The 26,615-nt window shown below is 33.9% G+C and overlaps 1 protein-coding gene across 1 annotated transcript; it reads right to left on the bottom strand.

Annotated features, from left to right (window-relative positions):
* Positions 1-398: 398 nt before the first annotated feature.
* On the bottom strand, positions 399-26,615 carry WDY (WD repeat-containing protein WDY). The gene is made up of 16 exons (XM_085960493.1): positions 26,544-26,615; positions 25,035-25,235; positions 23,733-23,844; positions 23,289-23,647; positions 17,648-17,881; positions 16,467-16,719; positions 15,542-15,678; positions 14,766-14,854; positions 11,967-12,167; positions 11,203-11,331; positions 9,506-9,660; positions 8,236-8,447; positions 4,337-4,518; positions 3,638-3,776; positions 2,938-3,135; positions 399-758 (listed from the first exon to the last, which is right to left on the bottom strand). Exons 1-16 carry the CDS (start codon positions 26,613-26,615, stop codon positions 582-584), a joined length of 2,850 nt encoding a protein of 949 aa, XP_085816619.1. The 3' UTR covers positions 399-581.

Genomic DNA, 26,615 nt, shown 5'->3' with positions numbered 1-26,615 from the left:
ACTGCGTTTTTAGTTATTTTGACTTGATTGCCTTTTATTAAATAATGTTAAAGATAATAGGTACAACAATGATAATCGAAAAAAAAATAATAATTCAATTAATATACATTACATATCGATCAATTAAAAATCAACGGTGTGGTATCATTAAAATTTATTGAAATCGTACTACTGAAAATTACCGTTTTGCAGTTACAGACTTACACGTAAGAGGTGTCGATGTGTCGATGTTCATTTTTTTAATGACATTTGAATTTTAAAATTGCTTTCCTGTACAATTTTACTAATACGGACATATCGTGTTTTGCCATCTTCTACAGATTTAAAGTTTTTATTGTTTTAAGGAGGACAAGTCATGGAATAATAATATATTCCAATGTTGGGAATAAAATGGTTATATATTTTCTTTCAAATAAATTTCTTTGAATACAGTTTCATATAGAAATAAATAGGTGTGTGGTGATGTAAAACCTGCTCCTAACTCATTTTTTTAGATTATATGTCACTCATAATCATTTAATCTTCAGCATGTCAATTATTATTATTCAAGACATACATGTACGATTTTAACATTATTATTTTTATATAAACTGTGACGATCTTCTACTCTTATTGCGATCGGGTACACACGTGCTGTGAATAAATCCTAGTTGTTTTGCTTTCTTTTGGAATCTGTAGGTTTTAATAATCTCGGGAGTGTGCGGCTGTTTCACCACATCGATATGCGTAGACGTTTCCAGGTGCTTGTAAATTGGGATCTGAAATGAGAGTTCACCAGTTAGTATGCTTATCAAGTGACTCTTCACCGAAAAGCTAGCTGACCAAATGCTTTGTGATAGCGATAGAAACGATAGATACACGCAACAGCAATTCAAAACCACCAATTCAATGGAATTTCAATATGGCTCAGTTCGAGATGAGACACTTGAGGTTCGAGTACATTATCATCACGTTATGTGCTGTGACAGTAAGCTGCCGCTACGGAAAAAAAAGGTGTAATGTCTCTTTACTTGGTATTTAAAATGTTATCCGACTGATGCTCCCATCCTGTAGCACATTATAAACCTTTAAACGAACATTGTCAGTTGGCAAAATCTGCCGAAATGGCCGGAACAATACGAGTGCTTAAAGTCAGACAACGTTATCTACAAAAAAGTGTTTTTTTTTTTTTTTTGAGATAACGTTATTTTACATTTATGGCTACATGATAGTCAAACAACGTTATGTCAATCTTTTCTAATTTCTTATTAAATCGTCAGTAAAGTTTAACGCTAACTACATAAGTTACCCTTGTTTTCATATTTTTTTAAAACTATCCCTATAAATTTTAACATCATCATAAGCAAGATAAATGTACAATACACAATAAATTATAAAATATTAACATTAGGTTTTAAATAAACATTTCCCTTGTTGAGTTACAAGAATCTAAAATAACGACTTTTGGCTCTCCTGTAAAGTTGCACTTTTGTAGATAGTGTTGTTTGACACTAAGCCCTCGAATATTGAGGTCGCGCTACATCGCCAACCGCATGACTCAATGAACGTTTTTTATTATGTTCTGCATGCCTACACATTTTCGACTACCATGAATAATGAATAATAATTCAAAATACTAATAAATTAGAGTCAGCACTTTCCATAATTGAATTTATAGAGATAATGATCATTCAAAATATTATGCGGAATGACGAAACCATAGACTAAATTTGTCGCTGTGCCAGCATGATCAATCGACATGAGACAATCGGGTTGTACTGTACATATGTCGACTGTGACAAGAGACACTACTTATTTTGAAACAGTGGTATTATTATGATCGTCTGGTCAGCATTGCTTTTTTTTTTTTGAGAACGGCTCCTTTGTATCCAATGTCTTTGAGGTGCCATATTTTTTATCCATAAATCATCACAAGAAACGAAATTATTTATTTAGCATAATCTGGATAATCAAGGTTCTACTGTATTTATAATCTTATAAAGGTGGAAGAGACAATCAATCACTATATGGAAAGATAATATTGGAAACGCATTTAATAAAACTATGTGTCTGGTAAACGGAGAGTATTTGTCGCCTTTAACCTTTTCTATGCCTCACGATATTACTATGGCAGTATATGACAGGCCGCAGATTTTTAACGACACACATTAAATGTAGAGTGAAGCTCTCTTATTCAAACAGATATCACCGTATGTTAATTTTGTTAGATTATGCAAATCAATCGACGGTGGCTATTAATTTGAGTTTAAAGTCGGGCGAGATAACTTGCGAAAATTGTATGTGCGGCCTTTCGATCACGGCCTCATAGACTGAGATAACTCGCTGAAGACATAGAACCGGTTAAAACTTCTTACACAAATTATATAAAATAAGGTCATCATCTTTCTCTTTTTTTATTTAAACATTATCGCTCTTATTGTAGATTTTGAAGAATGCATAATATGCATTCTTGTGTTTATTCATGTGTTTACATATTATGTAAACACCACTTTTGTTGATTATTGACATTTTAAAATTAATTTTATTCGCATCCATGAAAGCTTTTGCTCGATTAGCACTTGCGACCCGGTCATAAACTAAAAACTGAATGTGGCCCTTAAGTCTGGAAAGGTTGCCGATTCCGGGATTAAATAATGGAATTGCTAATATTATATTATAAAGTTAATACAAAGTGATACACGACGACCAATGTAAGTTAGATTTTGATTTATTTCTTTTGTGAATAAATGCATGGCATTTATATCAGTATACAACCATAAATATCTACTTAGTACGATAACTACTACATAACAATAATAGCAGACATTCACTCATGATACACTGATCAGTGATATATTGAAAACTGGTACAAAATAAGTCACTGTGACACGTCTCTGTCGCAAGTCGTCGTCTCCTGTTGTGTATGTAAATTTCGAAATATACATGAAAAAAACATACCCTCGGCATCAAGTCGTTGAGCTTGATGTCGGGAATAGGCGGTGGGTGGCAAGGGAACCAGCAAACCCTCTCAAGTTCTTCTTCTGTCGGTAGTATGTGCTTCACAGAATCGAGGATCTCGTTGTCGTTTATCTCTTCTAACTTCTTGTTGGGATCGAACATCCTCACAATCTGCGGAAGTTCTCCTGCATTCCATACCTGTGAATAGTGATGGAGTGATTTCATATGTCATTTGAGCGAACCGTGCCATCTTTTCAACTGAAGTCGTATTCATATTCAGTGGCAGCCAACTCAACCAGTGCTCCAACACCATACAAGTGCAGTGCGCTCTTCAGGATTTTATAAAGAAAACAATTTAATTTAATAATACAAAACCTTCTTCTGTAGAGGTGGAGCCTAAATGTGAAAAGCATATTTAGGTTACCTATGTAAACAAACCATCAGACTTCAAACCAGAATGTGAGGCGCCATTTTATTTGGCTGTTAATAGAAGAAGAAAATAATGAACTTGTTACCAATACAACTACATTTATAATCGTGCAATGATAATTTATCACTCCCTTTAGTGATAAACAACTTTTAGATTTGTTTAATTTTTAATTGCACTCCTAATCAAAATAATTTTGGAAAATTGGCCGCCACTGTTCATAATATGTAGTTTTTTTGTGCTGCAGGAGAAAATTATTGGAAGATATTTTACCTTGAAAGTGGTAGAGCTGGCAATCTTCAACACATCCGGTGGATAGTGAGGATCCAATCTCCAAGGCAAAAATGTTCCCAAAGTATTCAAATATTGACCGTTCAGCATCCACATTCTTACACTGCTATCTGCACTAGCACTAAAAAAGATATATACATTTATATTTTCCAATTTGGAATTTTTACTGTGAATGAAGACAAAGTTTGCTTTTTCGATTTTCATTTGATATTATTTTGAACACACATAACTTGAAAACACCTCAGATATACAGATATATGATGCCTGACGAGATTTGAACCCATATCCACTAGTATCGTGCCAATATGCTTTAACCAATTTTTGGAATGAATCATTAATTACCTTAATTACTAACCGACGCCCGGCTTTTGCCAAATATTTAGTTTTAACGTCTTATTGAACTTGCTAACAATCTTAATTAATTGGTGTTCTTTTGTTTGACTTTTACTAACTGCTATGAGAATTATTTTTGTTTTGACATATTATATGCCCAGATTAAACAGTTATTTTGATATTGAAAAATGAATTAAGTAAAACAAACGTAAATATTGATCAACGACGCAACATCATGCGAAGTCGGGTACTTCAGCTAGTATACGATAAAGCCAACTACCATTTCACTTCATATTATATTTTGTTTAGATTTAGAAGTCAACAGGTATACTTGTTATATTGACACACCTTAAAACGATGTTTCTTATCGGAATGAAGACAAGTTTGTTAATGCAGCGCAGGTGGGCTCGGTAGCTGGAACAGAGAAGCGGGAGCGGCTGGTCTCGGATGTGTCTCTTCGCCCTGCCGGTTATGCGGTCTTTCCTCAAGAATGGGAACACCAACCTCAGCTGAGGCATGTTCACGTGCACCTGGAATTGATAACTCAGATATTGTTCAAAGTGAACTGCAATAGCTAACAATGCAGATGTGGCATTTTTAAATGCAAATAGGTACATATTCACAAAATTTATATTCAAGCCTATATTATACAATCCTTCTCATTACAACTTATCGAAACGTGGTTTGAATGCTACTCAAATACATCTAATTTCGAGGTTTCTAATTGAGGTGCTGGGAATTGAACAAATACAAGTGCACCGGTGATCAAGTTGAGTAAACCGACTGTGATTGTAAATTCGACATAATAATCTCTACAACATCCTGCATTATTGATGTTCTCAAACGATCTTCTATTCTCTTCCACGAAAAAATATTGATATTTTTTTATGTTTTCAGTGCTTGAAGTAGGACAAGACATGTCAAGCCGAACCATTCAAATTACATACGGCCGCTACAAAAATTATAGCTACATTTTATACATGTCTATGGGATAATATTATGTATTCTCCAATGTTGAGAATAAATTGGTTATATCTTTTTATACAGATGTTTAAATCCTGTTTTGTATATAAATAGATGTGTGGTGATGATGTAAAACCCGCTCCTAAGTAATTTGTTAATTATATGTCAATTGTACTGATACTGCCTAAACCATGGCATCCTCAGAGGATCCAAGGCCATGAGGCCTGAATCATCATTGTGCAGATTCATACAAACATGCGCAGATCGACTGCGAAACAAATTTATAGCCCGTAAGCTTAGATGTATGAAAATTTATAGTCACCCTTTTGCAAGTTCTACAAAATTTAATAGAATCAGTCTACCCCTTAATATAAATAAAATCCTGCATTTTTTTATACCTACATTAATTCTATAAGCAAGCCAAGTAAAATCTAGCGTCATTATAAATTTTATTCTTAGTCAATTTTAAAAATACTTAGAAGCAAGCTGTAATTAATAGCAAACGATTTTGTAGAAGTTACCTATATAACAATCGTCAGCCCAATACTTTACATGCCAAAAATAGTAATTATTAATAGGTATCATTTTTTAATATTAATACCTACATTAGCCTTCATCCAATTTTGACCAATAGGTATTAAATTCGTACACTTACCTATATAAATATTGGAAGCAAAGTTCCCAGCCATACAATGTATCTAATACCTAGAATACCTAGTATATCTGATTTGGGATTATTTTGAAAAAATATGTATTTGTGTACCTAGGTAGTTCAAATATTTGAAAATATGTACCTACCTAGCAAAGAAATACAGCCCCTTTCCAAAGCAAGTAGGTACCTAAAAAAGGTCTGGTTGACTATTTCTGTGGTGAGCAGAAATTCTCAGAAATAGGAGATCCAAGGTACCTACCTACAAGCCAGGTACATATTATGCAGAGTGTTTTTGTCATTTTTCAGTGACAGAATTTGTAGGTTTTATTTTATTCTTGCCTAGAGTTGACCTGCTCTCCAAAAAGGTTGATTGTCATTTGGTTAGATATGGGAAATGAGCAGAGTCACTTAAGGGGGGACATGCTCGTCGAAGGTCAAAATTGAGTTTTTATTGTATATTCAAACCATGATCCTGGAGACTCCTTAAACGTTGTAGATAATCTATTTATATAATTTTGAAGCCTTATTATCCTTTATAGTTATTTTAAACATTTCATGACTGCATGAAGTATTTTTGTTACATAAAATAGTATTCTTTTAAACCTCTCGCTCTAATGTTTTAAAATATGGTCATATTTCGGTACAGAACTGTGCAGTGGTGTTAAGATTTTTTACATTTATTAATTTTTAAACACATTTATAAAACCATTAGTATAATTTATTACGAGATAATTTTTGTAAAATATTCACGATAAAAAATTATATTAATAATCTCTGTGATCCCAAATTTGACAAGAATGAGGCATTTTATTATTCAAAAAATCGGCAAGATTAACACATTTGATGATAATTCTAAAGATACTTATTATAAGCTATGTCTTTGACCATTCAAGTGTGATAAAAATCTTATGAATAATGATTGCTTTATAATAATTATTGACCTAAGAATAAGGTAGTGTTTTTTTGAAATACGCCATTTCTTTTGTCATTCCCTAGTGGTTAAGCTACAACATACGGCCGTAGCCATAAAATAACAAACTCTAATTAAAGTAGGGAGTAAAATTATGTTAACGCGCGTGTTTGAACATGTACCTAACTAATTTTTTTAAATTTTTTTTTTAAACGGTACATGTTCAAACACGCGCGTCAATATCATTTTACTCCCTACTTCAATTATAGTTTGTCAATTTATGGCTACGGCCGTATGTTGTAGCTTTACTACTGGGGAATGACAAAAGAAATGGCGTATTTCAAAAAAACACTACCTTATTCTTAGGTCAATAAATATTATAAAGCAATCATTATTCATAAGATGTTTATCACACTTAAATGGTCAAAGACATAACTTATAATAAATATCTTTAGAATCATCTTGAAATGTGTTAATCTTGCCGATTTTTTGAATAATAAAATGCCTAATTCTTGTCAAATTTGGGATCACAGAGATTATCAATATAATTTTTTATCGTGAATATTTTACAAAAATTATCTCGTAATAAATTATGCTAATGGTTTTATAAATGCGTTTAAAAATTAATAAATGTAAAAAATCCTAACACCACTGCACAGTTATGTACCGAAATATGACTATATTCTAAAACATTAGAGCGAGAGGTTTAAAAGAATACTATTTTATGTAACAAAAATACTTTATGCAGTCATCAAATGTTTAAAATAACTATAAAGGATAATAAGGCTTCAAAATTATATAAAAAGATTATCTACAACGTTTAAGGAGTGTCCAGGATCATGGTTTGAAAATACAATAAAAACTCAATTTTGACCTTCGACGAGCATGTCCCCCCTTAATGAGGACTCCGACGACCGAATAGGTTAATTACGGATAGGGATTTGTTCGGACAGATTAGGTCAATTGTGTCTTTTGTTGCCGTAATAAAATGCATAGTACTAGCCTGGCAGCGTGTCCTTCGCACCCACGTTTCTTCCTATACTGCGCGCGCACTCTCGCGTATCTCGTTCGAGGCGAACGACATATTCCGTTCGCCGGGCAGCGTATTTATTTATTTATTTTTATAAATATTTTCTACGCTGTAACTACTTTTACTGTAACTGTATTCCGAACAATAAAACGCCGTTTTCGCCAATAATTCCGCGTTGTCAATCAACATAAGCATGTCCCCGAAAGAAGAAGCCAGCAGACGATATCACCGTGACATTACTTCATCATCAGGGGGGGTCCAGCGCATCATGCTACACCCCCCCCCCCCTTTCGGAGGTGACAGTACTCTTTACTCCTAATACTTCTCAATCCCAAATTCTTATGTCCAACTTCCTTTCATACCTTCCCGGACATCACACCAATAATACTTGCACAAGTGATAGGTACCAAATAGTTGAGTCACTATCTAACAAGCCGTCAGCGCGAAAAGTACTCAGAAAACTGGGAATGTGTATGAACAGGCTGATATATAATGATTAATAGTTGCACAACGTGGCATGGAGTGGTGTATTCAACCGTGGATTCAAATAGGCTGACGATGGTATAGTAATTGTAACAGTTTTATTTACTGGGAATTGTGGCGCATCGGCTAATAATTACTGTTAACTACAATATTTATTCTGAATAATTAATGAACTCCACACAGATGAAAACTATTATTCGCTTCCTTACCTCATGATCACAAAAATAATTCTTCATCAGCCATATTTTAATGTATCCTATGGCGGTTCCACAGAAGAGGTACATATTTTCAGGATCTGTGGTGAGGCAATTGACGTAGTCCTCTTCGGAATGGGTGGCCTTGAAGGTGCCCAGATAGCCGGTCACCGCATGCTCAGACCAAACTTGAATAGTGCCGTTGCTCAACGCGATGAGGAGGTTTCCTTAAATGGATAATAAGATTTACAAAATACTATTATTTGATGCATCAAAATAATTTTGTCAGAAACACTAAATTCGTATTGATAACTAAAGCATCTGTAGATTGTTCTCTCAAAGTGCAGAACTAGTCTGCCGTTGGTGATGAGAGAGGAATAAGCGTGTTCAATTAAATTGTTTCGGATATTAATAGATTTCACTTCCATAAAAGGTGGAAATTATATTAACTCATTTAGTGTTGACACCGCGACTGGCGCGTTTGCGTTACCTGGCCATTTGATATAATTAACATGCTATTTAAATGTGCTAATTAAAAATTAATTAACAGATCAGCAGTGATTGAGAACAGACATATTTTGCTGTACCCGTTGGGTCCTTGGCACAGAACAGATTAATAAATATAATTCAGATAGGCTATACCCGATACCCTACATTTTGAAGCAGAGTTTTGAATGTATGAGTGTCCTACGAAAATGAAACACACATTGTAGACGTGCAACAGTGTGTGTTGCAACCTTCAAATACACCAATATTGAATGAGTGTCAGTGTATAAACCGAGAGCTGTTGTCAGAACGAAGGACAAGCTCAGAATGACATATTCTTGACACGTGCTTAAGTTTATCCCAAATTCTTCCAAACCCAAGATCGGTTGCCTGTTACTCCACATCCGTTAGATATTTCAGTACTTATAAATTCTGTGTTCCCTGGTCCTTGGCCTAGATCAAACATAGATTGAAAAAAAAACATGTTTAGTACACGTGTACAGTAGTATAGCAGTAATGAAATAATCAGACTTTGAGAAAATCACATCGGTGTATTGTGACGGATTGAGAGAATGAATCCTCGGTATTGGAGAATGAATAGATAAGTTGGCTTTAAAAAAATCAATATGAAAAGGGTGACAATTTTTTTTTGTCTGGTGGGGACACGAGACTGCTCAATAGCTCGGGGCAGTTAAAGACTGAATCAACGGTTTTAAACATAACCAAAAGGCCAGCCGTTTGTTGCCTTGATTTGAACGTGGAGAGTTATCTCTACCAACTTACTGTAGGCATACATTACCTGTATTTGCTTTGATTGGTCTAGTCTGAAGGAAGATAACTGCATGGGCTGCCAAAGAATACTTAGACATCATCCACGAATTCATCGAGTCATCACTCTGCCCAGACTTGATACTTGTAGGTGGTGATTTTACAACACCCGAAGGACTAAAGATGCTGAAATAAAATGAATAATGGATTATGTATTTCGTTTGTGTTTACTATATTGGTTCTATGCATATGAAATTGAATGTACCTATTTTACATAAAAAAATACTATTATGTTTTTAGATCCAAAGTCTTTGAAGTAATGAGTCGTAATTTTTCGGTGTCCTCTAATTTCTTTGAGGCAGCAAGTAGGTATACCCATGACCAGGGGCGGCTGTACCTTAAGGGTTCGTAGGGACCATCCCCACATCGTTTTCATGTTAAAAATACTCGTCCGATATTTTTGTCATTGTCATAATATACATAGGTACTTAATTACATGATTAAATAAACTATTTAATTTATTTTATCCATCTAAACGAGTCGTAATTGTATAGAGATATTTATTATTATTATAAAATAAATAAAGAAATGATTGTGATTTATGTAATAATATAATAATGATTAGGTGGTGTTAAAATAATTATATAATCTAAATACTTCACGGTGACACCTACGTACAAATTAAGAAAGCTATGGCGTCTATTTTTCACTGACCGGGCTTACACAGTCCCATCCCGTCGCCGCGGTACAACTCTCGTTCTACAAAGGATGTGAATGCATTAGCGTTAGTTTACGCATACTGGGGAGTGAATCAAAAGACCCCTAGGTGAGTAAAAACGGTTGTTGTATGTCGTTGTTCAAAACTGCTAATGGTAAGTCAATAATAATAATTATTATTAAATTAGTTAATATTTTAAAGCACGCTTTTTAGATGTGATTAAGTAACGACTCAGATAATCAAATTATTTATTCGGAAAAATTACTCATTTCCTCATTAGTAAAATCATATTATTATTTGGTAGGTACATAATGTATAATATGAGAAAGTTGGTAGGTATGTATATTTAATTATTAATGGCTAAACCCCACCACCTAGAAAGTCGCCGAGCCGCCACTGCCCAGGACAATGAATTTCTGCTACCCCAAATCATTACCCAAACGATACTCGCTTGATTTTTTAATTATCCGACTCTCAAGGTTTTTCTCATATTTGTTTCTTTAACTTTTTGATTTCTTTGATAACGATAGATAACGACTTGATAGATGAGTAGTTCAGGTGGTATGGTGCAAGTGTATCTGCCAAATAAGTATTCCACACTGTGTGTCTGCCCTTCTCTGCCAATGTACTAACTGGGCCTTAACAATCTTGATGAGAAACTTTTAAGTATACCTGTCTGAATAGCCTCTAAGATGTACAAACAATAGTGTAAATTATTGATAACAGAATGTTTACCGTGTTATCCAGTATTTTTTTACAATTGACACCTTGGCGGGCCAGGTGGTCTGCCTGTCTCGAGCAATGACTAAATGGGGAGCATAGCCAATAGCCAAGACACACAGAGCATCGTCAAATAAAACAGTTCCATTATTAGGGGATGGAAGACCTCAGGGCAAAACCAAACATATGATCAATCTAAGATCAATAATATGTTTATGTAATCATAGCATTTCCATTATAAATAAGGATGTCCGATAATCTAGTTTAACTTCAAAGTATTATTGACATACCTTGCTCTAACAAAAGATGCTAGTGTTTTCCTGGAGGAAGAAGGAGTAGTTACAGGTTTCCTTATGCTTGCATTGCGTTTATTGTAGTCAATCTTTATTCTCGTATTGGGATTCGCACATGAGAACTGACTAATGGAAAATACAATAAGTACATGATGTTAATGTTAATATTTTAGTCTCCATTCGTCACTAGAATTCAAAACTATCCTAGAGTCCGTATTCTTTATGCCAGCATAAAGTTCACGTCACGTCGCTCGTGGACTCGTGAAAGCATGGTGTCATCACATTCGACTGTTGCAAGTTTTCAATGGGAGGAAACGAGAGGGAATGCAGTGTTAAGATGTTGAAGCGGGGGGGTAAACCGCACAGCATAAAGAATACGGACTCTAACTTATATTTAAATAATGATTTTATAGGAGAGTTCTTTGACGTCATAGCACTCTTTCTAATTTTCCTTTCTCTGTTTTTTTCTTACTATGTACATACTAATTTATTCTGTGCAGTAATATGAATATTATATTATATATTTTGCCAATTTGTTAAGCACTTCAAGATGTAAAAACTTCTAGTCAATCTCGTCGTAATTAGATAAGACATACATGGCTCAATTGGTAAAGCACATTGGTCGGGCGTTGTATTTCTTCATCGATTTTTTTCTAGTAGGTATATATCTGAGGAGTTTTCAAACTATGTATATAATATATAATTGTAAGCTATTCAACGTTGTGGTTTCTTGTATTCAATTAATCTGACAAAACTATTACCAAACTGGTCTTCCGGTATCCAATTTCCAAAGAACGAGTTCGCCCGAGAAGCTAACCGTGGCGAGGGTCTCCTTTGATTGATTGGCGGCGGCCGATATGTCATCGAAGTGTCGTATCTCCCACGACTTGCCCCTTGTACCGATCATAGTTAGACCGTCATCAAACTCAACGACACGTCGATTCCAACCGCTCACAAGGATTCTTGTTAATGTAAATGAAAAGAACAAACAAAAAAATTTAACCACTACAGTGATGTTTAAACTGTGTTCTGTGGAGTTCTATAAAACATTTTGACGACCTTTGCATTTTTTCATACTTTAGATTTTTGCTGTTTGTAAAGTATATCATTATTAAACACAGTGTAATTAATATAGTGTATTTTTCTGTATTAGGATTTCAAGAATAAAACCTTTTAAGTGCAGGGTTTCATAAGGTGTAAAACCCATTAACTACTCCAATAGAGAACTAATATGATTCGAAAACATCATTTGAATGGTTTAGTAAGTTTAGTTGGTGACTTAAAAAAAATATATTTTCTGCTGAGCCATCGCATCATTGAATGCTTTGCTTATAAAAATAAAAAAATGGCGACCTGCTGATGACTCTGGTTACTAAATAACGTTGGTTAATGGTATAAAGTGGCCATAATGGCCGAGCATCTAACGCATCACCTTATAATGCTGTGGGTCCCAGGTTTGAATCCTTGGTCTGGCGAATACACATATTGTTTTTTATTAAGTGTTTGGAGTCAGAGCATCGACCTAACAGGTTGAGCAAGTGGCTAACATCCATTTCTCGTTAATACAAGCCTCCGCTCTGTGGAGGCCCATATTATGATCTTAAGATCGAACATGGTCAAACAAAAAGATATAAAAAATTTCCTTTAGTGTTGTCACCAGTGGCGATTCTCCCTTGAGAGCGCTGGAGCGGTGCACACCCACCCACTCAATTTATGCGAAAAGACTTTTTTTAAATAAGTATTTAATTTATATTTGATTAATTAAAAGTGTTCTGATCTATTACCGTAGTCATTAATTCATATACAAAAACAAATTCTAATATGTGTTTTTAACCGGCTATTTTAAATAATAATATTATATGTTGATGGGAGCGATATTCGCCATCGCTCGACCAAAGCGCCCAGTAATCTAATTTCGATTTCTTTGCAATGAGAAAGAGCGTCGTCTGTCGCGTGGAATAGCAATACGTAAATATTTTTTCTACGTGCTCGGGAGCGACAGTTTCAGTCGCTCTCAGCCCGAACGCAGATTCATCGGTTTTAAAACAATACAGCCCGTATCACACATACAATTACTGTTTGACAATTTTTATTCAATATTATTATAAAAATAAATTCTTTTCACAGTACGCATTTGAATTTCCGCACATGTTGACAACATTTCTCAAATTTAGGCGAAGTACAATTTAAAAATAAACTTCAAGTCTTTTTTCAGTTTGATAACTAAATTCACAATGTTTATCAATTATGATATCTCTCCAAACTAGCTCTGTAATACGTCTGACTTTTTAGATAAAAATAAACTCAAAAATGAATTGTCTGTTATTTACAGCTTGGATAATTTTTATAATGCTGACACATTTACGGAAACGGTTTTACTATTAAATTAAATTTTTACTATTCCGATGACATCAGTGGAAAGCGAAAGATGTTTTTTCACACTCAAACGGATCAAGTGTTTTAGTAGAAACACCATCGCGCAATCAAGATTGAACGCATTATGTATACTCAGTATCGAAAAAAGAATGATACAAGAGATTCCTGACTTCAACAAACGCGTAATTGAAAAATTTGTGTCGATGAAAAACAGAAGAATGGATTTCTCATACAAATGAACAATAAATCCCGGTCACTGCCAGATACGAGATATTTCGGTAGTACTAATAATTCGGTCAAAACAAAATAGTTCGTGTCAACCAGTTTGTGTTAAAGTTTAAAATCCATTTTTTTCAAGAAAAACTGTTTTAAGAGGTACAACAAATAATAAATAGTGAGTTATTTATGATTTCTTTTAAATGTACTAAATTAAAAAAACCAATAGTTTTTTTTTTTTTTTTTTGGTGAAGTTTTGATGAAGGCAAATGCCTTTTTACGGCAGTCAAAAGGTGAAAAAAGTGAACTCCCAGTAAAATAACTCACCGGTCGCCACTGGTTGTCACACTACTCCAAAGTATTGCTGCAAATAAATATTGCAATGCAAAAGGACTAAGTAATTTAATCGTCAGCCTTAGTGATCTTTCGTCTATCACTTTTATAATAATTGTGCAAAAACTATAAGATTATTAGGCGCCACTACAACTAGATGCCGTAACAATTAATACAATATTTACGTTATAATTTGAACCAGCAAGAAGATAACAAAGTGTAATATGAAGTATCTACCTATAATAAAGCATGGTTTATGATTGTTTTAACAATAATACGTGCTTTCACATTACAATATTACACTGCACCGCTTGAAAATCTTTTTTTAATAAGAAGAATTAAATTTTTTTTTTTTTGGTAGTATTCTGCAAAGAGGAGGGTCCATGTTTGAGTCCCACTAGTTGGGATGTTGTATTTTTAATATCCATATATGTAAGATACGGATACTTATAGTTCCAATATTTTACCCCTCGATTACCATCCTCTAAATATATGGTATGTAAATGGATCTACAACCAATTCTCGCAGAAAAGAAAGGGGTTAAATCATCTCCCAAAACGGTGAAAACGATATTCAATCCATTAGAATTAACCCATTAAATATTAACACATTAAAATACAAAGTTGACACATTACTTGCCATCAATCCAGATTATTGACGTAACTTGATTCATATGTCCAATGGACATTTGCCTCAGACACGTTTTTGTATTAAAGTTCCAAACCTTAAAAACAAGATGTAATATAATTGTTAAGAAAATATGATTTAACACGTTATTGCCACTGGCAATCTTCCTTTAGGTATGTGTAAAATTGAGTTGTGAAAATGTAAAAAGCGTGGAAATTCAGTTGTAATATAATTTGATTTCATTGAGATTTTGAAAAGGAATAATATTAATATTCTTATTTTTATTTCCTACACCGGCTTAAGTGAAAGTCGATTTCAATTTAACGTAGAGGAAGCCCGCTTGATCTCGCCGTATCACGTGATTCGTATTGCATCACTCACGGCCCGCAGGAGTGAGAGAAAGAGAATATGTGAATCCCTGCTAGTTTAATTGTCATTTTAATTTTAGCTGTAGTTTAATTCTACGGTTGTGCAGCAGGCTCTTTGCACAGTAGGATAATAATTGGACGAAGAGTTCAATGAGTGCCCAAAAGAAGACCAAAATAAAATTTGTGTAACAAATGAGAAATTGAGAATATCTACAAACAAACGTACCTTTCCAGCGACATCGGGTATCTACCAAAAGTACAATTTATATTGGTTTTAGATTCACATTCCTTTTTTAAACTATACGAGAATTGGTAAGTAAATAAAATGAATTTAACAAAAAAAAACAATATTTCGCATTTTGACCCGTTTCACTAATTACTCTTCAATTATTCTTAAGTGAAGTATGCGGAAGTACCTTGAGACTTCCGTCTCTAGCGCCCGTCACTAAAAGTTGATCACTGGGGCCAAAAGTGGCTGCAGTAATCTCCATGGGCAAATCTTCACCATTGATGATCATAGTGTGTGCCTTTTGGATAATGCTTTGTCTCCTGCCTGAATAAAAATAAATGGGTCAATGCTATAAAGAGTATTATTATTCTTCATTTCTAGTTTTAATTGGTATTTAAAAGTAAATCATTTTTCCTCTTAACGGCCCACGTGGGTTTGTAGATGGGGATGAATTATTAATATTAAATGAGGAATAGTTGTTAGTCATTTATATAACACATTGGATCCTTTCTGTGAATCAAATACACATTGAGAAAACAACATCTGTTGTTTGCACCAATTCCTACTTAAAGTTTCCCTTCCCATATCTTTCCTGGGTATATAACATTGTAGTAACTCGCCAAATTCGATACCATTGACGTCTACCGACTGAAAAAGAATGTTGCTGACGTCAACCGGAAAGTTATTTTAAATATAATAAGTCAACACATAAGGGGGCGTTAGTTCAAAACTATGTACCTACCCGGAAAATGTTTATGTACATCCGTTATTATTTTTATCCACATATCTTAATGCGATCAGGCGGCCATTCGATGTAATTAACATGCTATTTAAATGTGGTAATTAAAAAGTAATTATCTACTCGGCAGTCAATGTGTTAATCTACTCAATCAACATCTGTATGATTTTCTTAACATCAATTATATTATAATAATGACGGTTAATTAAATTTTACTGATTCTACAGGCATTTTCTGTTTATCTATAAAGAAGAAAGCTATTATTGTAGACGCAAACAAATAAATAATTAATTCTTAAAAGTATTAGTTTACGGCAATATAAAATTGGTGGAAGGCGGTGGTATACCACAGATTAATGAAAATACCAATTAACCTGTCTGTATGTCCCAACACATGATGATGCTGTCAGTTGCGCAGGTGATGATGATATTGAAGAGTGGATTGTAAATGACGACAGTGACAGGCATAGGGTGGGTGAAGCCGTCCGTGTGCACCGCCTTCAGCTTTGGCTGACAGGTCAGCACTGCAATCTGCATGCTGCCCATTATCAGTTCTCTCGTGTGCCTGTTGTACACTGTTGATAGTGAAGAGTGCTCTCCCACAGATGACGGTATTCCAATGAACGTCTGTTGCACACAAAAATAAAATGACTCCACAATATTATTAATTTTAAATAGGTACCCAACTAAAACCAAATGCTGACAGCGTCTCGTCCACGGATGGCTCAAAAGAGTCTCAACCTAGTTTACCTATTCTTCAAGGTGAAAAGATCATCGAATACTGCTATTCGACGAGATACCAATTTATTTATTTATTTATTTAAGAAAACAAAATATTGTGGACATAACAAATCTACATTCAAGACGTTCACAACAAGAGATTTACATTACAACAAATAATATTACCCTCACAAGAGAGAAGAAAATATTAAAAAAAATACAATTTTATACAGAAAAATAGAATTTTGAAAACAAAATAGGTACATAGCACGTCACTGAAAATGTTTATGTCTTTGGGGAGCGCACAACTAGTCTTGTAACCCTCGCTAATGGTGCTCGATAGGCTTGACACGAGGACATAATTAGATGTACCACGAGGCACAAATAGGTGACATGAGGTTTTTGCAGTTTTGTATGCTTGGAAATATCTTTGAAGTTCATTTTGAGCTTAATCTAGTACTCATGGGCGAGAACAGCATGGAGAAACTGGTAAAATAAAAGAAACATAAAACACCCCAAATATTTAAAATGTTTAAAATTGGCTTTTGTGGAGACCAGTTCTTACCGACCCGCCCCACCCTGTGGACCCGACAGCTGGTTGAACAGACACATAATTTAAAATCCCTTCTCTTTCTATACAAATTCATATCCACACAGAAATTTTGGTACGATGATAAAACACAGTGATTATTTTGAATTTAGTACACAAAGAATCAAGATTTAAGAAACCACATGATATTGTGCATTTTACAGTCATATGTTTGTGTCACCAGTGGATTACGGATCATTATGCGGTTAATGCATAAGTTTAATATTACAAATTTTAGAATATTACTTGAAGACATGTGTGGTTCTGGACGCTCCAAGCCTTGATGACTCTGTTTTCATCCAACGAATAGAGTCTCCGGGCGCTATTTTGTAAGACCAGAGTGTCAATTGGCGCTCGGTGACCTCTCATGAGAGCGTTGGGTTGCGAATTGATGGATATGTCCCAGAAGCGTATGATTGTGTCTTGTCCTCCCGTCACCAAAATGTTTTTGTCCTCATTGAATGTGAAACATTTCACACCCTGGAAATTTTATACGCACTAGAGAAAGCGGCTTATAATATATTGTTTTAGATTCAGAATAACCCACGTTCAGTATACTTTATTTCAAATGAAACACTAAACTTTACCTAAACAATTTACCACTTGGATAATATTACACACACGAGTAGGTTTACAAGATTATATTATAAAAAAACTATGTGGTATCAACTAACTGCGATATTGAAGAAAATTAATAATCACTACTGCTGAGGATTAGACGAGTGCAAGTGGCAACATATTTTAAAAATATATTTATGTCCAAATGTGCTTTGTTCAAACATCAGGAGCAGCGGCGGCTCCTCTAACACCATGCATGTGCGCTGCACTGCTTTTTCCTAAACATCACTCAATGTGCAACAATGCTATTCATAAGTCATTACTCGTTTATCGCAATTTAATCCATGTAAATTTATACCAAAAGCATATACTCAGTGAACAGTCACCGAATTCGTGCGCTCGTCGTGAACGCACAAATATGGATCTTAGTTTGGCGTTCATATTACATTGGGTAATAACAGTTCAAGCCGACACGTGAAAACGATAAATAACTCATGAATACACAAAATTTTATGACCATTAGGGACGCAGCTCAAAAGTTACGCGGAAAAATGTAGTAACTGAGATTTAGCAGGATTGATAAAAAAATAGATTTTTTTTATTTAAATCTCATATAAATTCATTGAAAATAGGCTGATATTGAATACAAATTGATTATCAACATAAATATTTTGGATCGATCCTTTAATCGTTCTATATTTGCAAATATTTGAATATAATTTATAAAAGATTAAAATCTTAGTTACCATGTTCTTTCTCAAAGTAAGTGAATTATTAACATGATGTCATATTTTTAACAATGCAGGCATTTTGCTGGAGTTTTATTGCTTTTTGTAGACGAATTGTCGAGAGTCGAAAAATACGTACCTACCTTTTCAAAACAATCGATAGTTACTCATTTTGTTTTTTTTAATATTTTCTTCAAATATTATTTCTTACATACAATTCGGTATGATTTCTGTCGTCGTCAGTATAGTCGGCTTTTTTAGGTGTTTTGTCACGTTATTTCGATAGTTTTGTTCATAAAAATAAATTCATAACAATATAGAGGAAGGGTGCCTATTATGAGATAGGTGCCTAATATGAGATATAGCAATAACTCAGCAACCGGACGATAATAAAATATGGTGCTGGTGTCACGCGGTAGCGAGGAGTAATAGCTCCAAACGACTGTCAGTGTGCAGCATGCAGCGCTTGTCTTTGGTGGTGGATGTGTGTTTTCGTCGATCACTCATCCAAGAAATTTTTCCACGTGCTACTTTTGATGATCGTAGAACATCTCTAAGGTATCGTACAATGTTTATTTCTTAATTAAACACGTTGTTTGGTAGTTTACTTTATATTTGAGTATCTTCTGTATCATTATCGACTGTAGAAGAAGAATAGTTAATTTTTTATGTCAAATTTTGAATGAGCCTAAAATGAGATACTTGGGTGTGCCCAATATGAGATATCTCATATTAGGTACACATTTTACTTTGAAACCATATCAACGTTTATAATGTGTGTGTATATTTTATATTATATTTTCCATAGATGCCTCCGTCAAAAAGGAAAAGATGGGACCCCGAGTCTATGTTTCAAGCTCTGAACGCCGTTTGCAAGAAAGAAATGGGATATCCGAAAGCTACCAAACAGTTCGGAGTACCAAAAGGCACACTGGAGCGTTATGTCAAAGATGATCGAGACCCACAAATTATAAAAAGAAAAGACGGCTGAGGAAAAAAAGAAAACTAGAATGAAAAAAGCGATGGGAAAGAAAAATTAGAAAGAAATTAAAAGGAAGAAAGAGGAATCTGAGTCGTCGTCAAGCGAAGGTGGAGAAGAGATGATATTTAACGATGATAGTGTGCTGATGACGATGATGAAGAAAATTATGCCATGCGTAATTATTTACTGTATCTAGTTGGAATTTTACGGAAGATACAAGAGTATAAAAATGGGCGCAGGTGTTTCAAATGGAGTCATGAAGATTGTAGTAATTTAGCAGGAGAAGATGTTTTTATTTGTGTTTTTTGTTATGATAATATTTGAATAAAAAGTGGATTTGGATTAAATGTGATCACGTGAAATGTAAACAAATATATAATTATTCATATCAATTACAGCTGTTGTTTTTTTCATAATGTTCCCAATATGAGATAGTCTCATATTAGGAACAGCGACTATCTCAAATTAGGAACACTTTTTGGAGAACAGCTTATTTGACATTTTTCACTAAAATGCGAATCTAAAATAAACGGGCTGAAAGAAAAATCTCATGACTACAAATTTATTAGTAAACAGTATGTTTGATGTATTTATAATAATAGATACCCTGCAATGAGTTTATTTTAGATTTGAGAATGTCACAAAAAAAAGTATCTCATAATAGGCACCCTTCCTCTATATACTTATTGTTTTCAGGGAAGTGTATGTGTTTTAAAATGATAAATTTTGAATAAAAGATTTATAATACTTAATACTTATAATTATAGTTCAATCAGTGAAGTGTATATGTTTTAAAATGATGTCGGTAAACGTAGACTTTATCAATAATAATAATAAGAGTCAGAATAAAAAAGGATGGTCCGATGACATCTGTGGAAATTGAAAAGTGTTTTTCAACCATTAAAAGAATTAAATCGTCTTTCAGAAATACTTACCATGAATCAGGACTGACTTAACATGTCTACCTGTGTTAAGCATTGAGAATACAAACAGTTCAAGACTTTAATGAGAAGTGATTGAGGTGTTCGCTAAACAGAAACAACGCTGAATTGATATGCTTTTTAAATAAGGTAAGAAAATTTTTAGTGCACCCCCAATGAAAGCAATTTTGGAAACCACTGGCCGCCACTGATCAGGAGTGCATATTTTATGACATTTAACAAGTAGGAAAGAAACATTTACAAAAAAAATGGTCATATTATTATCCCATCACAATTAAGGTGCTGAGTATTAAACAAGTATGAGGGACATACAGTGGCGAAAGGATGGACGTAGGCTGTGGAGATCGTATAAATAGTGCACACTAAACTTTGTCAGTTATGCTTATTTTTTGTTTACAACGCTTTTATTAGCTCGTATTCTTGTTTGTCCGGTAGTTGTTTGTCCAGTACAAATCTTGCAATCGATTTTTAACTAATCTCCCGATTAGCTAGACATTTGAAACTTTTAGAATATATCAGAACACGTTGCCAATGCATTCTTTTAATACTTTTAGCAATCTTTAAGCAGAATTGAATTAATTTTCAGTTAATTCTGTTTTGTATGAAAAGTTATTTCAGAAAAATCCGTAAAAAGTAAAAGACTATTATTGTTTGCTAAGGAGGTGGTCCTAGCAACTAAATTATTAATATATACGTGCGTTACTATGGAAATCAAAATGAAATGTCAAAATGACATTTCAGTATTCTATATTTGTTTGTTTGTTTTTTATTTACTTCATATCAAGCACAAGTGTGAGCATATTGAGCATAATAATTCAACAGAATTAAAAACGTTGTATATAAAAAGTTCTTTTTATCTTGTAATTATTTTCATTGAACTAAGAATACAAATTGCTGGTGTTGGTAGTTTTTAAAATTCGACTAAACCCTGCAATTTGAATTAATTATAATTAATTACCTAAATGAGTTACAGTCGTGAATTTTTCTTTTTATCCATTCCTGATTAATACGGCAACAGATTTTTTATTACTGCCCCGGGTGTTAAAACACATTGCTACGTCCTTGTTTGCCAGTGTAGATACAAGTATATAAATAACAAAGGATCACTTACCTCGGGCACACTAAAAATATTGTATTTCAGCGGTCCCAATAAACTGCACAAATTCACCGAAATCTGGTTTTCGCTGCATGAGATGATGGAACATAAATTTGAGTAAAACGACACTTGTTTGACAGCCGCGGTATGAGCCCCAAGAATCTCTTTAACCCTCATGCCAAATATTTTTTTCTAGAACAATAATTAATTTCATTTACAGAGATAGTATAGGATAAACCATTCTGTATAATACATATCTAAACAAAAAAGTGGGTACCTTTTCCAGAAAAGGTTACATTTAATAAAATATATAGACACATGTCCAAAATGTGTAAGAATCACATTGTAGGAATTGCAATGTAGGTAGAATTTAGTTTTATTTACATACTTGCAATATGTATTAATACAATTAAGATCTGGTGTTTGACCCTTATTAGAATACTGATAGAGTTCATCTGTATTTATCTGTTTATTACAAAGAATTTGGACTACAAATTGAAGGAGTCTTATAGCGCCTGCACACGTGTATGGGGGCCAATAGTATTTATTTTTACTATCATGATAATAACTGTTTATACGTAAAAGAGGTGACTGTATCTCCAATTCCGCGATCTTACACGATATGTGTTTACACATGCATTTTCTTGTTACGGCCACAATAATACGTACTGTCAGCAGTAAATCCATGCACATGTAAATGGGGCATGGCCCCCACATGGGGGGGGGCTGACAGGGCTCTAGCCTGGGGGCCCTGACTTAAGGGGGGCCCGACCTGGCGAATTGACCAGCCAATTGAGAAATGACGCTTGCGGCGCGGCACTATTTCACTTATACCATAATTCAAATTTTTAATTATGTGATTGTGCGATGCAATTTTTGATTATTGTTTGACAATATTCGATAACTCCATAATTCAAGTGGGTGCATTAAAAATTATTAAAATACCCTAATTTTTACCTTGAACACTATTTGGAATATACAACTGTGGATAGTCACACTGACTTTAACTTTAGCGATAGGTAGGGGGGCCCGCCAAAGATTATAGCCTGGGGGTCCGCTTCAGGATGTGGGGCCCATGAAATGGGGTATTATACAGTATAGAAATAATGTCATTATTTCTGTTATGTATGACATTTAAAATACTTTTGCAAGCGCAGTTATGTTGAAACTCCACAAATATTAAAATCGCTCAGTTGCCATTCTGATTTACTCACTTACATATACAATGGTGGCCATTTTTTATATTCATTGTGATTATTTAACTTAAGTTAAACAGTTTTACAAGAATTTTACATGATTTTAAAATGAAATAATAATGCCAGAGCGTAGTATTATTGGCTGCTTGTCTACTCATCGTGACGGATTGTCTTTTTATACGTCCTGCAAATTGGCAAATAAATGTCATAGTAGTAATGTGAAGTTCTCTGCAAATGAACCTGCAATGCGATGTCATTTGTGACTAACTTAATCGGTAGACCAGAGAGGATGACGTACAAGAATATATTAGTCACTGTTTCAAATCTGTATAATATTTCACGGCTCAATTGAGTTGGCGTTTGCAAGGAAATGTGCTTTATCATACCATAAGAAGATTTTTATAGCTCCAGTGCGACAATATCTTGCCAAGCGTCTTTTGAAAAGGACTTTTGAGCTTAGAAGAAAACTTCATGACGTAAACATTGCCCATATCGTCCCCCACCAAGAGTAAACTGTAAGGTTGTCGTTTCTCTGAGGCTTCAATAGTTGCCTTGCTCGGTGAATAATAGTGCATTGCGATTATGTTGTTCTCCCATTTTGATATAATCGAACGCAGCGTCAGTAGACCCGCTGTCGTATCATAAAAACGGAGCTGTTTTTGTGATGTAGATAAAACGACAATGTCAAAATGTGGCATGTATGCTGCCGACAACACTGCCACAGTAGGAGATTCGTTTAGAGTGGCTGTAAAACATCATACAATCTTGTTAGTGTAGCTAAAGTGCAAGCGTAAGTATATCTATATGTTTTTGTTATTCACACGTCTTACTGAGGTCAACGTGCGAATTCCGTAAGAGTCCAAAGTCTAAAGACCATCGATTGACTGTACCATCTCCGCTAACTGTTAGATAGGTGCCCTGAATTGGGATGTCTTTATCGATCTGCAAAGTAAAGTGAGGTGAACTGATATATTTGAAAAATAGATTTAGATACGTTGTGATATTCTACATGAATTCAATTATCATATTGCATAGTAAGGTGACGTAAATAAATAAACACTGGAGTAGCTAGAAAGCATTCATACTCAAATTAGCTGCCACATTTATTATTCAGATAAAGATACTGTAACGGTGAATATTACTAACATAACGACTGCTTAATCTGCAAACCAGCCAACTCCACTTTTACCAAAAATGTGATTTTGATGGCATTATGTTATAAAGCATGTTTTCTATGCGCACACAAAATTTCAAACTCCTAAACCTATAAATAAATGCGTTATCATTCTTCACACAAAACAGCCAACCACAGGTGCCAAATGTCCAATATCGTAAATGTAAAAATTCCGATCTTTGTCTAAATTTTCTTTATATATAAAAGGGAAGCTAAAATAGAGTATTAATTCATAGTGCAGCTAATTTGTAAATAAAAAACATTATAAAGTGTATTTTTGGAATTGTTAAATTCCACTTAAATTATTAGGTTTTTTCTATTTCCCCAATTTTTTTTTCCCACATTTGCCCCAAGTAACTTTAATGAAACAAGTAGAAATGAAATAATCTCACCTTTTTTGTTATATATTTATAATTAATAATATTCATTTTGTTCATTTATGAAAAAATAATACAGATTAATGAAAACTCAAAGTACAAAAGTTAACACATTGAAGACAATCGGCACGAATTTGACACCGCTGTTGACCAAGTATTCTGTACAATCGACGTTAATTTGACACTGCATGTCCTTGGTAAAACTGTTTTATTTTTTATACTAGATATTTCTTAAAACCCTGCATATTTAAAAGGATGAGTGAAGTGTTTCCAATACCTACATAAGTTTAGAAAAAAAATTTAAATCAACCATAAATAATAAATATAAAAGTAGTATGTACCTACCTAGTAGTTTTAGTAAACTCTTAAATTTACTACAAAATTGAATGAAGCTGATGGCCTACTTTTTTCTCTTATTCTGTCTGTCTCCAATGGGTTAATAGTTAAACTATAACTTCAAAAAAAGGAGTTAGCCCATCTTTTTGCTCGGTTTTAAAGATTTAAAGATTTAAAATAAATCAATGTAAAATATTAATTCGAATTATGGATTTTGGAAGGGTTGAAAAATTCAGGCAACATACAATCTCAATTTCTGGACAGAAGCAGATACAAATGATGGGTTGCGGATGATGAGTTTGTACTATTTGAGGGTTGCTTCTGATGGGCGGAACCAATTCATCATCATCCTCCTCGTTTTCAATGCCATCCCTCAACACAAAGCACAAGAGAATGTACGATAAAAAATCGTCCCAATTTACATTGCCGTTCCTTGTTGTATCCATCTAAAAATAAATCTTATTACATAGTGTAATACATTTCCAATAAATATATTCCTACTATGTAACACCCCATAACAGTGTATCATTATTTTTCTGGATTCAAGATGACAATATTGTGTTATGATGGATTCCAAAGTATCTATTTGGATTATAAATAGAAGGAACCTTATACGTTATTTTTGATATGACATTTGAAATTATTTAACAAACACAGGAAGGATGGTTCAGTTGATAAACTCCACAAATATTAACACCACTCGGTTGCCATTCTGATTTTCATACTTAAGTCACAGAATCCAAGTTTAAAAATAGTTTTTCTCTACAGACATATCTGTATATAGATTATTACAAAGCAATCCAATAATTTTACATAATAATATAAGTTAAAAAGTAGTTTAAAACTTGGGTTCTCTGACTTCACTAAAACCAAATTACCGTCTTTTTACTTAGCAGGGCAGAATAACTCTGTTCTACCAAATCGCTTCAGATGTCGATACATTCCACCTACGTGAGGATGAGTATAATAAATGTGGATATTATTTTATAAATTTTTAAAATAGGGTCTACTTAGCTCATTCGGCGTACTTCCATGTACTTTATAATTTTTGTATTTATTATTTTACTAATATTGCTTCTATTTCTTTGTTTTTCATGTCATGTGAACATTTTAAATTTGTAATTTGTAAAGTGAACTATATGTAAATAAATAATTTGAATGCCTTCCCTGCGAGACTTTCTGCCATCCACCAAGCTAATGAAAACATGCCATCATGGATTAAGGCTTTACTGGTGCCTCTCTAGTGCTATATTGTGTATGCTTTATAGCGCCTGTACACGTGCATTCATTTACTTGCAGCATAGTGTGTATTTTAAACTATCGCGATAAAATCTGTTAACACGTAAAAGAGCCGACTGTCTCACCAATCTCATTCTTCAAGAGTAAGCGACACGCGATGTTATCATTTTATGGTACTATTTGACATATCGTGAAAATCGGTTAATCTCAAAATGAGTCTGCACGGTGTAGTTCGTTTTTTACCGGCAGGTTTGCTATCGTTCTACTGCGCAGGCGCAGATATTGATATATCCAATTGTCGCGTGAAAATTCAGAAGCTTCTGAACTTCTTCTTGAAGCTTCTTTTTTGATACATACATGCAATCTTACAATTTATACGATAGTATGTGTTTACATGTGCATTTTTCTGTTATGGCCGCGATAATACATACTGTCAGCAGTAAATCCATACTCGTGTAAACGGGGTATTAGTTTGATATCACAATTTTAATAAAAATCTTAACTATATTACTGACTTTCAAGAAAAAAATGTTAAACTGCGCATCGGTGTAACTGATTTTGAAAATATCCCAAAGATATTTCGTCAT

Source organism: Rhyacophila brunnea, unplaced genomic scaffold (assembly GCF_057557595.1).
Source record: "Rhyacophila brunnea isolate RB1 unplaced genomic scaffold, BYU_Rbru_1.0 scaffold_11, whole genome shotgun sequence".
NCBI lineage: Eukaryota > Metazoa > Arthropoda > Insecta > Trichoptera > Rhyacophilidae > Rhyacophila > Rhyacophila brunnea.
Note: the sequence above shows the minus strand (reverse complement) of the source record. Positions and strands in the feature narration are given on the sequence as shown.

What these genes read in the sequence shown, in the direction of transcription:
- WDY (XM_085960493.1), bottom strand. Translation starts at nt 26,615, where the DNA reads ATGACGAAATATCTTTGGGATATTTTCAAAATCAGTTACACCGATGCG. An exon ending in TCTGTCCAGAAATTGAGATT is followed by an intron (nt 23,845 to 25,034) that starts GTATGTTGCCTG and finishes TTTACTTTGCAG; the next exon opens with ATCGATAAAGACATCCCAAT. An exon ending in ATTATTTTTGTGATCATGAG is followed by an intron (nt 4,519 to 8,235) that starts GTAAGGAAGCGA and finishes TATCAATTCCAG; the next exon opens with GTGCACGTGAACATGCCTCA.